General features: G+C 41.4%; 1 protein-coding gene across 2 annotated transcripts in view; it reads right to left on the bottom strand.

Moving 5' to 3' along the window:
* LOC126354240 (sialin-like) overlaps window positions 1–14,360 on the bottom strand; it is a 516,792-nt gene that overhangs the window by 40,944 nt on the left and 461,488 nt on the right. The window contains exon 2 of one of the 2 annotated variants that reach the window (XM_050003742.1): window positions 3,117–3,322. The exons of the other annotated variant lie outside the window; for it this stretch is intronic. Within the exon in view, the coding sequence (XP_049859699.1) occupies window positions 3,117–3,322 (206 nt within the window). The remainder of the gene's footprint in view (window positions 1–3,116; window positions 3,323–14,360) is intronic. 2 annotated transcript variants of the gene reach the window in all.

Below are 14,360 nucleotides of genomic sequence, written 5' to 3'. Positions count from 1 at the left end.
GCTCGTCTCGGGAGTCCCGGACGAGTGTCATCTAGAGGTTCTTCTGACCTCTCGCTAGAACGAGTCGCTAGCACTGACAAAGATTCGCCCTCATTCTCTGGAGGCAGATCAGAGACACCAGCCGGACTTTATAAGCAAACCGGACAAAAAAGTCATTCGCCACGGTGACACTCAACGCTATTATTGTGTAACATTACATCTAGCCTAGATAATGGCCTGTATTTCCATTTATCTTCCCCTTCTCCTACTCAATTTCGTCACTGCTATCATTACTAATGTTTTGACGTGATTTTTATTTTTTAGTAGGGTGCATCTTGGTATTTAATTTTGCGGTTTAATATTTCGCATATTACTGTAGACCAGGCAGATAATGTGAAAAAAATTCCAATGCCATGGGTCTCCAGTGCATAGAATGTTCAAATAAAGGTTAATAAATATTATAATTGAAATACTTCATTTTGCAGTGGAATTTCCATAGTCAGCTTGCTGACAGGTAAAAACAGCCTATATCATTTGTTGACAACGTTCGCGTTCGATTGCCTGTCGTGGCCACACAAGGTTTAAATGTCCTTGCAACGCTGTCCCAATTCGACAACCTTCATAAAAGCTCTCCTACTTGCTTCGCTAGTAGAGACTACAAGTCTATTTCCGTCACGTAGTTTCGATGAATTAAATATCTACATATCTTTCTTCAATGTCTTGAATATTTCTCCAGTATGCTGTTCTGCAGCCTCAACAAATTGTATAAAATGCGTGCTATTGTTCTAATAATACACCAGACCTGTTTTTTAATATTTCATTTACTGCTCCCGCTTTCGAGCGATGGCTCCTTCTACATCGGTACTAAGATATATTCAAGATATTACCACTATACACTCGTATATCTGTATATAAATAGATAATATATGCACTGGTAACATTTCCAACCACTTTTCCCATCATTCCATACCACTCTTCCAGAATACATTAGTCAGTTCCCGATTCCTCACTCAACTCTAAAGCATTTGACCAAGAATAGTAAAAATATGTACAGTTTCCTACGATATACGCGAGGTGCAAAGAAATATTTACTGGAAGAAATCTACACCATGTGCGTTTAGCACGCATTGAATAACACATGGCTGCATGAATAGGATACAAAAATGAATATAAGTAAAAACAACAAACATTTAATTGTAAATAGAAATAGAGCTAAACAAACTGCAAAAGAGTCACTCTATATCTCACATCAAAATACGTGTAGTTAAATAATTTGTGCATATTATAGAACACTGAAGATGACTAACAAGTACAAGTGAAATATCTCTGGTACCCAAGAACAAATTTCAGTTGTAAAAGACGGAATTTTTTCGTATCTTCAAGATAAAACAAATCTGAAGATATAATGTTAGATAGTATTACAATTTTTTCTTACTTAGAAGATTTTAAATATTATTTTTCAAATAGGATCCACTTTTGTTTTTACATCATCGAATTGTGTATTACAGATAGTGTTTGCATTAAATTTATGTCTCTCGTGCATATCTCATTTTAAATTCAGGATTGTCTTTCGCTCTTAATTATATTTCTTATTTCGCCAAAAATTCGAATAAAAACTTAAACGTACAAACAGAATTCAGAAGTAAAAATATGTATTCAAGACTTCGACAAAATTGTTAGCTGTGACAGATAATTCAGAACAAAAGACAATCCTGAGTTTGACATAAGATATAAATCGATTTTCATTAAAGATAAAAGCTTCTTAGCAAACCATATCTCTGATATGCAATGGATAATGCAAAAATCATGCACAAATATGACGAAGGAAAAGTAGATCATATTTGAAAAATAGAACTGAAGATCTTCTAAAGTAAGTAAAAGAATTAAAATATAAGCAACACGTATATTAATATATTTGCTGATAACAACTCGATTCCATCTACACTATGTGATCAAAAGTGTTCGGACACCCCCAAAACCATACTTTTTCATATTAGGTGCATTGTGCTGCCACCCACTGCCAGGTACTCAATATCAGCGACCTCAACAGTCATTAGACATCGCGAGAGAGCAGAATGGAGGGCTCCATGGAACTCACGGATTTCTAACGTGGTCAACTGATTTGGTGTCACTTATGTCCTACGTTTGTACGCGAGATTTCCACACTCCTGAACATCCCTAGGTCGACTGATTCCGATGTGATAGTGAAGTGCAAACGTGAAGAGACACATACAGCACAAAAGCGTACAGGCTGACCTCGTCTGTTATCGGACAGAGACCACCGACAGTTGAAGATGGTCGTAATGTGTAATAGGTAGGCATCTATCCAGACCATCACAAAGGAATTCCAAACTGCATCAGGATCCACTGCAAGTTCTAAGACAGTTAGGCAGGAGGTGAGAAAACTTGGATTTCATGAACGAATCGTTGCTCATAAGCCAAAAATCACGCCGGTAAATGACAAACGACGCCTCGCTTGGTGTAAGAAGCCCTGAACCCCGATAGAACATCTTTGGGATGTTTTGGAACGCTGCCTTCGTGCCAGGCCTCACCTACCGACATCGGTACCTCTCCTCAGTGCGGCAATCCGTGAAGAATGGGCTGCCACTCCCCCAGAAACCTTCCAGCACTTGACTGAAAGTATGCCTTCGAGAGTGGAAACTGTCATCAAGTCTAAGGCCAACACCACAATTGAATTACAGCATTTCCGATGGAGGCCGCCACGAACTTGTAAGTCATTTTCAGCCAGGTGTCTGGATACTTTTGCTCACAAAGTGTAGGTACCGTCTGAGAAAAAAGTTTTTTTGTATTAGAATTGCGTGTACTCATATAATTTCTTCAATGTGGCTCCCACAATAAGTGTATATAAAATTATTTTCTTCACTGCAGTAACCCACCATATCGACAACAGATGTGTATCGAAAGAGAAACAAACAAAAAATTCTTCAGCTCTAAAACGAAACGTATGGAACATCAGCGATTTCATCGCCGACTAACGTACACACAGTGTACCAAAACACTGCCTGCTATAAAAGAAAACCAAATCACTGCGACTTCATCTGTGAGGGTAAGAATAGAGAGCTTGTACATGCAGCCCTTTAGTCTTCTCTTGATCTGAAGTACTTCGGGGTCCTTACCTCTGTCTTTTGAGTGGTGACATTCTCGCCGGCGAAGCACGTGCCCTCTGCGTAGACGCCGGCGTCCTGCTCGGTGATGCCGGACTGGATGGCGGTGTAGTTGACCATGGTCACGATGGCCACCGACAGGTTCACCCGCAGCGCGTAGCCGATGGCGATGCCGCACATGCCCAGGCCGCCGAAGATGTAGCGCGCCTTCAGCTTGTCTGTCGACACCCCGAGGGCAAAGTATAGTACATCACTATTCATATTACAATCATGAGCTATTCTCTCTGGATGCCGCTGAAAAAGTTTCGTCAAAATGTGAAAGTGACCACTCCTTCACCAACGAATAAGCATTGAAAAAAATAGATTTTAAAAAAATAGAGTTATTGACCAGTGCCAGCAAAATAGAAGTTTCCTATTTCCAAAAATGGTCCAAATGGCTTTAAGCATTATGGGAATTAACATCTGAGGTCATCAGTCCTCTAGTCTTAGAACTACTTAAGCGAGCTAACCTAAGGACATCACACACAGCCATGCCCGAGGCAGGATTCGAACCTGCGACCGTTGCAGCCGCGTGGTTCCGGACTGAAGCGCCTAGAACCGCTCGACAACAGCGGCTGGCTCCTATTTGTACTAGATGTCATTCCCGAATCTGTCACTGTCACACATCCATTTCCCAAAATATCTTAAAGCAAGTGCACACCCAGCAACAAAATCGCACGACATTGTATACAGACAGTCACGATATGTGGTCACACATTCGGTGTCAGCTCAGTATCGAAACCACAACGAGACGTCCCAGGTAGTTGTTTTCTGTGTGTTTAATTTATGCCTACCTAACTTAATGTGCTTAAAAAAGAAGAAAAGAAAATCTTCATTGTTCTAGCAGTTAGGAGGGTAATGATTTCATTCACACCATTTCTGAAGAATCTCAGGAATATCTCATCCGGCCGGCCGATGTGGCCGAGCGGTTCTAGGCCTCCAGTGAGCACAACCGTTCGACCGCCATTTGAACCATTTGATATCTAATCCGGTCCAGATGATTTTCCATTGTTGAGCCGATATCATTTATTGTCTATTCTGCGTGTATTTATCTAAATATCTTCCGATTCGACGTTCGAACCGTGATTAAAACAATTTATGATGGCCAAACTAAGTCTTTTGGCCTTCTCTCTATTATACATGATAGATCTGATCAATAATACTGGAAAACTCTGGCCCACAAACAACATTACACAGAAACTGATCGGCTCGACTTGAGGAATATGCGACCTATACTCTGCGAATCAGCTATTTTGCCATTATCTAATCCTGTGCAGAGCGCTAAGTTCTCGTCTAATAATACATCTACAACACCAAACCGACTGACGTGAAACTCAACAAGACAGTGAAGATGATCTCGAGAACGATCAAATCTACTTCAATCCAGTGGATTCCTATAGCGGTGGAAATCGCTTTCCTAAGTACGTATGGCCTTATGAGAGAGAGCAAAAGAATTTTGACCAACCTGTAACTTCTGCCACTTAAAACATATAACCTTTAATCTAGGCAATAAGGTAGCAGCGGCACACAGATTAGATTAGGTTAGGTTAAATGGTTCAAATGGCTCTGAGTACTATGGGACTTAATATCTGAGGTCATCAGTCCCCTAGAACTTAGAACTACTTAAACCTAACTAACCTAAGGACATCACACGCATTCATTCCCGAGGCAGGATTCGAACCTGCGACCGTAGCGGTGGTGCGGTTCCAAACTGAAGCGCCTAGAACCGCTCGGCCACAACGAGCGGCAGATTAGATTAGTGCTTGTTCCATAGATCATGAATACGACACTTCGTAATGATATGGAACGTGTCAGGTTAATAAAAGGTGTCTATAGAAGACATCACATTACGCAAAATATTACATGGCACTTAATATTATTATTTTTGGCTGGGGGGTTTGGAAATTACCCACTTACTATATCCAAAAATTCATCTCATGAGTAGGAGGAGTTGCCATTCAGAAATTCTTTCAATATCCTTTTAAATGCTATATGGCTATCTGTCAGACTGTTGATGCTATTAGGTAAGTTACCAAGGACTTTTGTGGCAGCGTAATTTACCCCTTTCTGAGCCAAAGTTAGATTTAACCTTGAGCAGTGAAGATCATCCTATCTCCTAGTGTTGTAGCCATATACACTGCTATTACTTTTGAATTCGCTCGGAGTGTTAATAAAAAATTTCGTAAGTGAATATATATATTGTGAAACTACAGTGAAGATACCACGCTCTTTAAATAAGTGGCTGCAGAATGATCTTAGATGAGCTCCAGGAATTATTCTGATTATACGCTTTTGTGCAATGAACACTCTTTTACTCAGTGATGAGTTACCCCGGAATATGGTGCCATACGAAAGCAGACAATGAAAATAGGCGAGGTAAGCTAGTTTACTGAGATGAATATCGCCAAAATTTGCAATAACCCTATTAGCATAAGTAGCTGAACTCAAACGTTTCAGCAGATCTTCAGTGTGTTTTTTTCCAGTTCAACCCCTCAAAAACTTAGCTACCGATTTCTGATCGAAGTCTATATTTATTAATGGTATCATTCCATTTACTGTGTGGAACTGTATATACAGCGTTTTGTCAAAGTTTAATGGGAGCACATTTGCCGAGAACCACTTAATGATTTTCTGAGAAACATCGTTTACAATTTCATCAGTTAAGTCTCGTCTGATGGGTGTGATAGCTATACTTGCATCATCGGCAAAAAGTACCAGCTTTGCATCTGCGTGAATATAGAATGGCAAGTCATTAATATATATTAAGAACAGCAGAGGACCCACGACCGAACCTTGCGGCACCCCATTCTTGATTGTTCCCCATCTTGATAAATCACCAGTTTTTTGCATATTATGTGAACTGCTTATTTCAACTTTCTGCACTCTTCCAGTTAGGTATGATTTAAACCATTTGAGCGCTGTCCCATTCATACCACCCGAACAAAAACGGATTTATTTGAGGAACGAAGCAACCATTGTTTCAGAAACTCATCTACAAGGTGCCTTCACTCGAGGAACTCTTTCGCCAGATCAGAACCACCGCTCAAGATCTGGGTTAGACTGCATAATATGCGGACTTGTCACGAAAATTGCTCATATTCTCGTCACAAACTTCTCTCCTGTAACATTCATGTAATTATCTACCATATGGTCAGGAAGTATATAAGAGGAATAGGTTAACTTTTTAGAAGCGGTATCAGCAACTCACAATGGACACACTAGCTGGATGAATACTTTAAACGTTTACTGGTGACCTGCCCCAGCTTCACAAGGGTAGCGTTCACTATCTACGACGGACGATGTGTCTAGCGTTACGGTAATAAATTACACAGGATGAGTCAGCAGAAAAGGTTAATGCTTTGAGGGGTTGGTAGTACTAGTGATTCTGAACAAGAAACGTAATATGAACATGTCCTATTCTTGACAGTTTCGCAGGAAACTAATGAAAATAGTAGGGAATAGAACAAACGCGGCTGATACTACATGAAATACTGATCTAACGTTTTGTTTAGTTGTGTACGTTTCCTCACAAAAGACGTTGAAAAAGTCCACCGCCAATTGCAATCCATTTTGGAGCTCTCGTAGGCACCTGCTGTGTTGCTGATCTGAGCTTATTCGATCGGTTATTTACGTGGGCACACGCGTGTGAAGTACGTGTGAGAAGGTTCTTCTTTGTGTCCACTCTGCACTTGTAGACTTTGCTGTTCAGCCAACCCCACAACCCCCACGAATAGTAATCAAATAGGGTAAGATCGGGTGACCTCCGTGACCAAGAAGTAGCTCCACGTGACCGGTCCAGCGCCCAAGATACGTGTCAGTGAGGTGCTGTGTCACTGGCCATACGAAATGTGCAGGAGCTCCGTCGTGCTGAAAGTACATATAGGTCGTGTTGCCGAAGGATAATTAAAGAATTCTGGTAACACATTTTGAAGGAAGTCAAGATACGTACTCCGTTAAGACGGTTATCTAAAACATCCTGACCGATAAGTTGGTCATCAACAATACCGCACCAGTAAAGACAGTAGTCACTAAAGACAACAATACGTGGCCTAAAGTCGCTTTGGTTGCATTCGCGTGTGAGTGCTGGTGAAGAAGGACGTATGACTGACCCAGTGATGAACAGTTGCATGCCGGATGCTGTTAAGAAAAAGGCATGTGTTAATTTGAAGCTTTTTGTTCAGAATAGCCAACACTACCACCCCACAAAGTATGTACCTCTCCTAATTCTCCCTCTATACACAGACCTTCCTCGTGAACCGCTCCATTATTGAGGTCTGTATCAAAATTCCTATAGTAGTTCCTGAGATTAGCCTTCACATGTAGACAGAAAAACGCAGCACTGAACTTTAATTTAGTAGCATGTATAGATTGGTTCTATTGTTAGTACACTGTGGTACAGTGTAGTACACATCCGTGTCACTTTTTTATCCTAAGACATACCTAAATTTTAATTTTGGACTTCTATATTTGTACTGCCATATTATCGTTAATGTAGTTCCATAAATAAATAAATTCTCTGCACACACTCTTCGACGTAGATACTATTACTTCGTTATGTTGATCACACTGAAGTGTTCGCTTTTAGAATTTCCTACAGACATATCAGTAAACGATAAAACAGTGGCAACAATATTTCTCTGAACTCTTATCAAGGTGTATAGTAGACGTTGGAGCACCATTTAGCTAAAGGTACCTTGAATTTTATGATGGCCACGCGTCGCAGAAGGTCTGATTAAAGCATTTTGTTATTGAGGCGGCGGATGTGTCAAGATTAACTGCCTTGTGTGAGTAGCTCATGAAATATACATAGTTATGTGAATGTAGTGTAATGCCGTGTATATGTTGTTGACGGTGATGATGATTTAACCTTCTTCATGTAAACCAGCAGGGATTCCAAAATCGTCAATCATACGGAACTCAAATCGCGCTCTGCTGTAGTTAACGGCATGGTTAGAGGAAACCAGATCGATTCTATATTTCCAGAATTTACAGAAGCTTTCTGAAGGAAGCAAGTTCCTATGGCATATAACGTTGTTTACGACTGAATCGAAAATTTCCTGTCAGTCAGACCACAGCACCTACTCCCGGATAGAGAGTTATGTACAGACACTGAAAGAAGATCTGGTGTTCCTCAGGGAAATTTAATAGCACGTTGCCATTCATGTTATGCATCAGTGAATTAACGTATGGCGTTAATAGCAACCACAGCCTTTCACTAGTGACGTAGTCACCTGTGAGAAAATTGTGTTTGGTTAAAACTGCAGTATATCCAGTTCGATCTCGACATAAAATCAGTCTTGCGCAAAGACTCTTAATTTCTTTTTAATGTAGAGAAATTCAGAACTGTGTATTTCATGAAAGGAAAAACAGTGGTGTACTCTGACGACAGGATTAACATGGCACAGTTAGAGCTAGTCTTGTCATGTAAATATTTGGGAGGAACGATAAACAGGGATGTTAAATGGAACGACGTGGTAGGCTCGGTTGTAGGCAAAGCCTGTGCCAGGTTACAATCTACATCTACATCCATACTCCGCAAGCCACCTGACGGTGTGTGGCGGCGGGTACCCTGAGTACCTCTATCGGTTCTCCCTTCTATTCCAGTCTCGTATTGTTCGTGGAAAGAAGGATTGTCGGTATGCTTCTGTGTGGGCTCTAATTTCTCTGATTTTATCCTCATGGTCTCTTCGCGAGATATACGTAAGAGGGAGCAATATACTGCTTGACTCTTCGGTGAAGGTATGTTCTCGAAACTTTAACAAAAGCCCGTACCGAGCTACTGAGCGTCTCTCCTGCAGAGTCTTCCACTGGAGTTTATCTATCATCTCCGTAACGCTTTCGCAATTACTAAATGATCCTGTAACGAAGCGCGCTGCTCTCCGTTGGATCTTCTCTATATCTTCTATCAACCCTATCTGGTACGGATCCCACACTGTTGAGCAGTATTCAAGCAGTGGGCGAACAAGTGTACTGTAACCTACTTCTTTTGTTTTCGGATTGCATCTGCTTTACCGACGATCAACTTTATATGATCATTCCATTTTAAATCACTCCTAATGCGTACTCCCATATAATTTATGGAATTAACTGCTTCCAGTTGCTGACCTGCTATTTTGTAGCTAAATGATAAGAGATCTATCTTTCTATGTATTCGCAGCACATTACACTTGTCTACATGAGATTCAATTGCCATTCCCTGCACCATGCGTAATTCGCTGCAGATCCTCCTGCATTTCAGTACAATTTTTCATTGTTGCAACCTCTCGATACACCACAGCATCATCTGCAAAAAGCCTCAGTGAACTTCCGATGTTATCCACAAGGTCATTTATGTATATTGTGAATGGCAACGGTCCTATGACAGTCCCCTGCGGCACACCTGAAATCACTCTTACTTCGGAAGACTTCTCTCCAATGAGAATGACATGCTGCGTTCTGTTATCTAGGAACTCCTCAATCCAATCACACAATTGGTCTGATAGTCCGTTTGCTCTTACTTTGTTCATTAAACGACTGTGGGGAACTGTGACCGCCTTGCGGAAGTCATGAAACACGGCATCTACCTGTGAACCCGTGTCTATGGCCCTCTGAGTCTCGTGGACGAAAAGCGCGTGCTGGGTTTCAAACGACCGTCTTTTTCGAAACCCATGCTGATTCCTACAGAGTAGATTTCTAGTCTCCAGAAAAGTCATTATGCTCGGACATAATACGTGTTCCAAAATTCTACAACTGATCGACGTTAGAGATATAGGTCTATAGTTCTACACATCCAGTCTCGTATTGTTCGTGGAAAGAAGGATTGTCGGTATGCTTCTGTGTGGGCTCTAATCTCTCTGATTTTATCCTCTTGGTCTCTTAGCGAGATATACGTAGGAGGGAGCAAGTTGATTCCGTATTTCTAGATTTCCGGAAAGCTTTTGACACCGTTCCTCATAAGCGACTTCTAATCAAGCTGCGGAGCTATAGGGTATCGTCTCAGTTGTGCGACTGGATTCGTGATTTCCTGTCAGGAAGGTCGCAGTTCGTAGTAATAGACGGCAAATCATCGAGTAAAACTGAAGTGATATCAGGTGTTTTCCAGGGAAGCGTCCTGGGACCTCTACTGTTCCTGATCTATATAAATGACCTGGTGACAATCTGAGCAGTTCTCTTAGACTGTTCGCAGATGATGCTGTAATTTACCGTCTAGTAAGGTCATGCGAAGACCAGTATCAGTTGCAAAGCGATTTAGAAAAGATTGCTGTATGGTGTGGCAGGTGGCAGTTGACGCTAAATAACGAAAAGTGTGAATGATCCATATGAGTTCCAAAAGAAATCCGTTGGAATTCGATTACTCGATAAATAGTACAATTCTCAAGGCTGTCAATTCAACTAAGTACCTGGGTGTTAAAATTACGAACAACTTCAGTTGGAAGGACCACATAGATAATATTGTCGGGAAGGCGAGCCAAAGGTTGCGTTTCATTGGCAGGACACTTAGAAGATGCAACAAGTCCACTAAAGAGACAGCTTACACTACACTCGTTCGTCCTCTGTTAGATTATTGCTTTACGGTGTGGAATCCGTCAGACAGGCACCAAATAGTAATTCTAGGTTGCAGATGCAAGTAGATGCAGATGGTCAAAGCCGGTGCTGACACATACACCATTCTTCTGGAAAAGCAGCACGTAGCGAGGTGGTTAGCACACTGAATTCGCATTCGGGAGGACAACAGTGTACATCCACTTCCGGCCATCCATATTTAGGCTTTCTGAGATATGGCTAAATCGCTCCAGGCAAATGTTGAGATAGTTCCTTTGAAAGGGCACTGTCAATCCTCCTCATACGTTAACGTATTCCAAGCCTGCGCGCCGTATCTAATGACCTCGACGTTGACGGGACATTGATACAGAATCTTCCTTCCTTTCTTTTGAAAAGTAAGGTGATTGTCGAGATGAACGTCCCTATCTGATGCAACAACGGTGCACATGGCCTCTATTTGTGACATAATGCTGAACTTTGCCTCTGGCGTAGTGTCGAATACGGGAACCACATTGCCTCCTCTTATCGGCCGAATACTGGCAAAGAAAGATTTTACGTAGTCGTAATTTTAACTGACAGCTCGAGAGGTGAGCGCCGCTACGTAAGCCTGCGTTGACCTTGGCTAAGGAAGAAAGTCACTTTGCGCTTGATACTCATATCAAATGGTTCAAAAGGCTCTGAGCACTATGGGACTTAACTTCAGAGGTCATCAGTCCCCTAGACTTAGAACTGCTTAAACCTAACTAAACTAAGGACATCACACACATCCATACACGAGGCAGGATTCGAACCTGCGACCGTAGCAACAGCGCGGTTCCGGCCTGAAGCGCCTAGAACCGATCGGCCTCAGCTTCCGGCATACTCATATCACAATACACATTGATTATTTTTAAAATATTTCTTTCTTTTCGAATATCCTGTGATTCGCCGTTTGTACGCCTCATTGAAAATGTTGCGGGCATAGTTAGCAGTGGATTTTCCCAAATTAGTTGTGTTTCAGTTGATTACCTACTTTGTGTTGTATTAAAACTGTTCATGTCGAAGAATTTCGCCGTCACACGCCTGATGCAACTTCAGGAAGATTTAGAAAAATTAAGAGGAATGTACAGTCTTCTTATCTGAGAACTTAGGTTAGGAATAAACAACAGATATACGAAAGTTATGAATGGTAGTAAAAGGAATGAACCACGATTACATTACTTACGGAGTACGCAATGAAATCGGAGAAGGGTGGGGGAGGAAAATCGGTTGTCTACTTTCCAAAGGGAGAGAGAGTAAAGATTTCCTCAACATCGTGTTTGTGGAAAACAGAATGGAAGAAGTGCTTCTGCCACGGAAACAGATTGACAGTATGGACCATTTTCTACATGTAATGTACCACGGCCGTGAATATACTAAAGGATAGTGTCATGGTTTCGCCTAGGCTGTTGCTTAATTAACAAGTATTGATTTTGGTATGTTTCCCATGACTGACCAATTCCGGACATACAGGTAATTTTAATCCTGGAGATACCGACAGCATATCGTAATATATCCGATCATGAGAAGCGAATATGGTGGTTCCGAAAGTGAAACCGTCAGGTTTTGAAAGAGAGAGTATTTACTGAATAGGCTACAGTAATGGCCATCGTTGGATTCATTGGCACGTTCCTAGACACTGTATGTGCTCGCTGTCGTAGTGACAAACAAGTGAGTTTGATTCAGTGGCGACCATTAGTGTATTCAGTAAAGATTCTATCTCATAAATTTGACTCTTGCATGTACAAAATGCTGCCCGTACCTAAGAGTTTTATGCAACCCATACCACCTTCAAGAGCCACATATGGGATGTTCATATTCTCTCGCTAGCTAAATGCAAATTACTAGCCGTGCAGAAGAAATGAACAAGGCCTTTTTGTACTAACTTTAATGTAGTTAAATTTTGTAATGGCATACGTTTTCGCTAGAGGCCGTAGTTTTCGAATTATGAAAAGAATAATCGTACAAAGGTGACATTCAAACGTCTTTCCTTGAATAACTCGAAAACTATGGCTTGCAGTGAAAATGTATCCCAGTGCAAAACTTAACTGCATTAAATTTCCTACAAAAAGGTTCTGTTAATTTTTCTGTAGGACTAGTAGTTTGCACATATAGCGAGCGAGAGGATATTAAAATCTCGAAGGTGGTCTTTGAAGGCATTGTTGGTTTATATAAAAGCTATGGGCAGGGGCAGCTGAAACACCTTGCAGATGCACTAGCTTTCGGAACCGCCATGCCCGTTGCTTATTGTAGGATAAAGTCGTGTGAATGCTGTCAGTAACTGTAGTACGTGAAAATGGTCATTAACGCTGAAATTGGCCTAGGGTGTAAAAAAAAATAATAAAGTAACTGGCGAGGTGTAACCATGGCACTGTCCTTTGGGAATAGATGGGGATAAAATTAACGGAAAAAATCTGTTCCTGCATACATTTGTAAAGAAGTTAAATGTGCGCATTTGGAGACTGACAGAACAATGAACCAGCTTGATTAGAAATTAGTTGCAACAAAAGCCTGTTAAAAAAATTGAAAATACGAAATAAGAAACGAGTGGTTGTTAAATAGAAATGACAGGAAAAAAGTGCTTGGTCAGAGGAATGTACACTAAGGCACGTAGGAATAGCGGAAAGAAATGGCAGAATAAAAATTGTTATGGTAAACAAAGATTAGAACGACAATTTGGAGGTTTCCAGTGCGGCTTTTGTTGACTAGAAGGAACAGTTAATGGGCAACAACGAAAACCAGCATATACAGTGACCTATAACGTGCCATTACCTATGAACACGACTATTACTACACTCCGTAACCTTTCCGAATTTTGGCCCTTGCACGTTGTGTGCCTGCTCTCGGATAGCCTTTGACCGCGGTTTCAGTATCGGATAATTTTACTGTATATTGACCCCTAGTCCACTTGCAAAGGGGCCTGTGAAGCCGAAATTGGCCAATCGTCCAAGATGTAATAAAGTGAATACTGGTTAACACCAGCCGAAGTGGAATCTATCGAAATGTCTCTAAACAAATGTACAGCTGTGGCATCTCACATTAAGAAAATGATCGAAAGATTAGACACTGTAAAACAGACTTTAGATGATGTAGGGAGTTATGCAGTGTATATGCTTGTGTTAGAAAATTACCATTAAATAATAAGAAGTATGATATTAAATGCTGAGAGAAAGGGAGGGAGGGGGGCTATAGTCTTCCCATTATTAAGTCTTGTATGGTCATCAAGGAAGAACAATCAGTGCAAAGCAGCGGTCAGCCAGTAAACGATTCAGTCACCGCTGGCGTTGACAGTCATTTATGTGATTGCTAGATGTCTGTCCGAAAGAACCGACTCTACACATTCATGTAATTGATTCGACTCGAAGGGCAATGAACGGACCATCTCCAGTTCAGGGCAGTTACGTCCGACCTCCTATTGGAAACTCAAAGTAGCGAGCCTGGAGGACATGATCACCGATTGCGGGTAGGTGGCGCTAGGTGGGAATGTGGGTCAGCCAAAAAGCGTGCCGACACAGTCCGCGCAAGTGTGATGAACACCGTGCTTCGGTGGCCCAGTGGCTGCCGCAACTCAGACAATAAGAAATTCAGCCTTCAGTTGCAAGGTGATTTTTGCTATTTTTTTCCTTGCAACTAAAGGCTGAATTTCTTATTGTCTGAACAATTCACGGTTGCTGAAGC

This window comes from Schistocerca gregaria, chromosome 3 (genome assembly GCF_023897955.1).
Source record: "Schistocerca gregaria isolate iqSchGreg1 chromosome 3, iqSchGreg1.2, whole genome shotgun sequence".
In the NCBI taxonomy this organism is placed as follows: Eukaryota; Metazoa; Arthropoda; class Insecta; order Orthoptera; family Acrididae; genus Schistocerca; species Schistocerca gregaria.
Note: the sequence above shows the minus strand (reverse complement) of the source record. Positions and strands in the feature narration are given on the sequence as shown.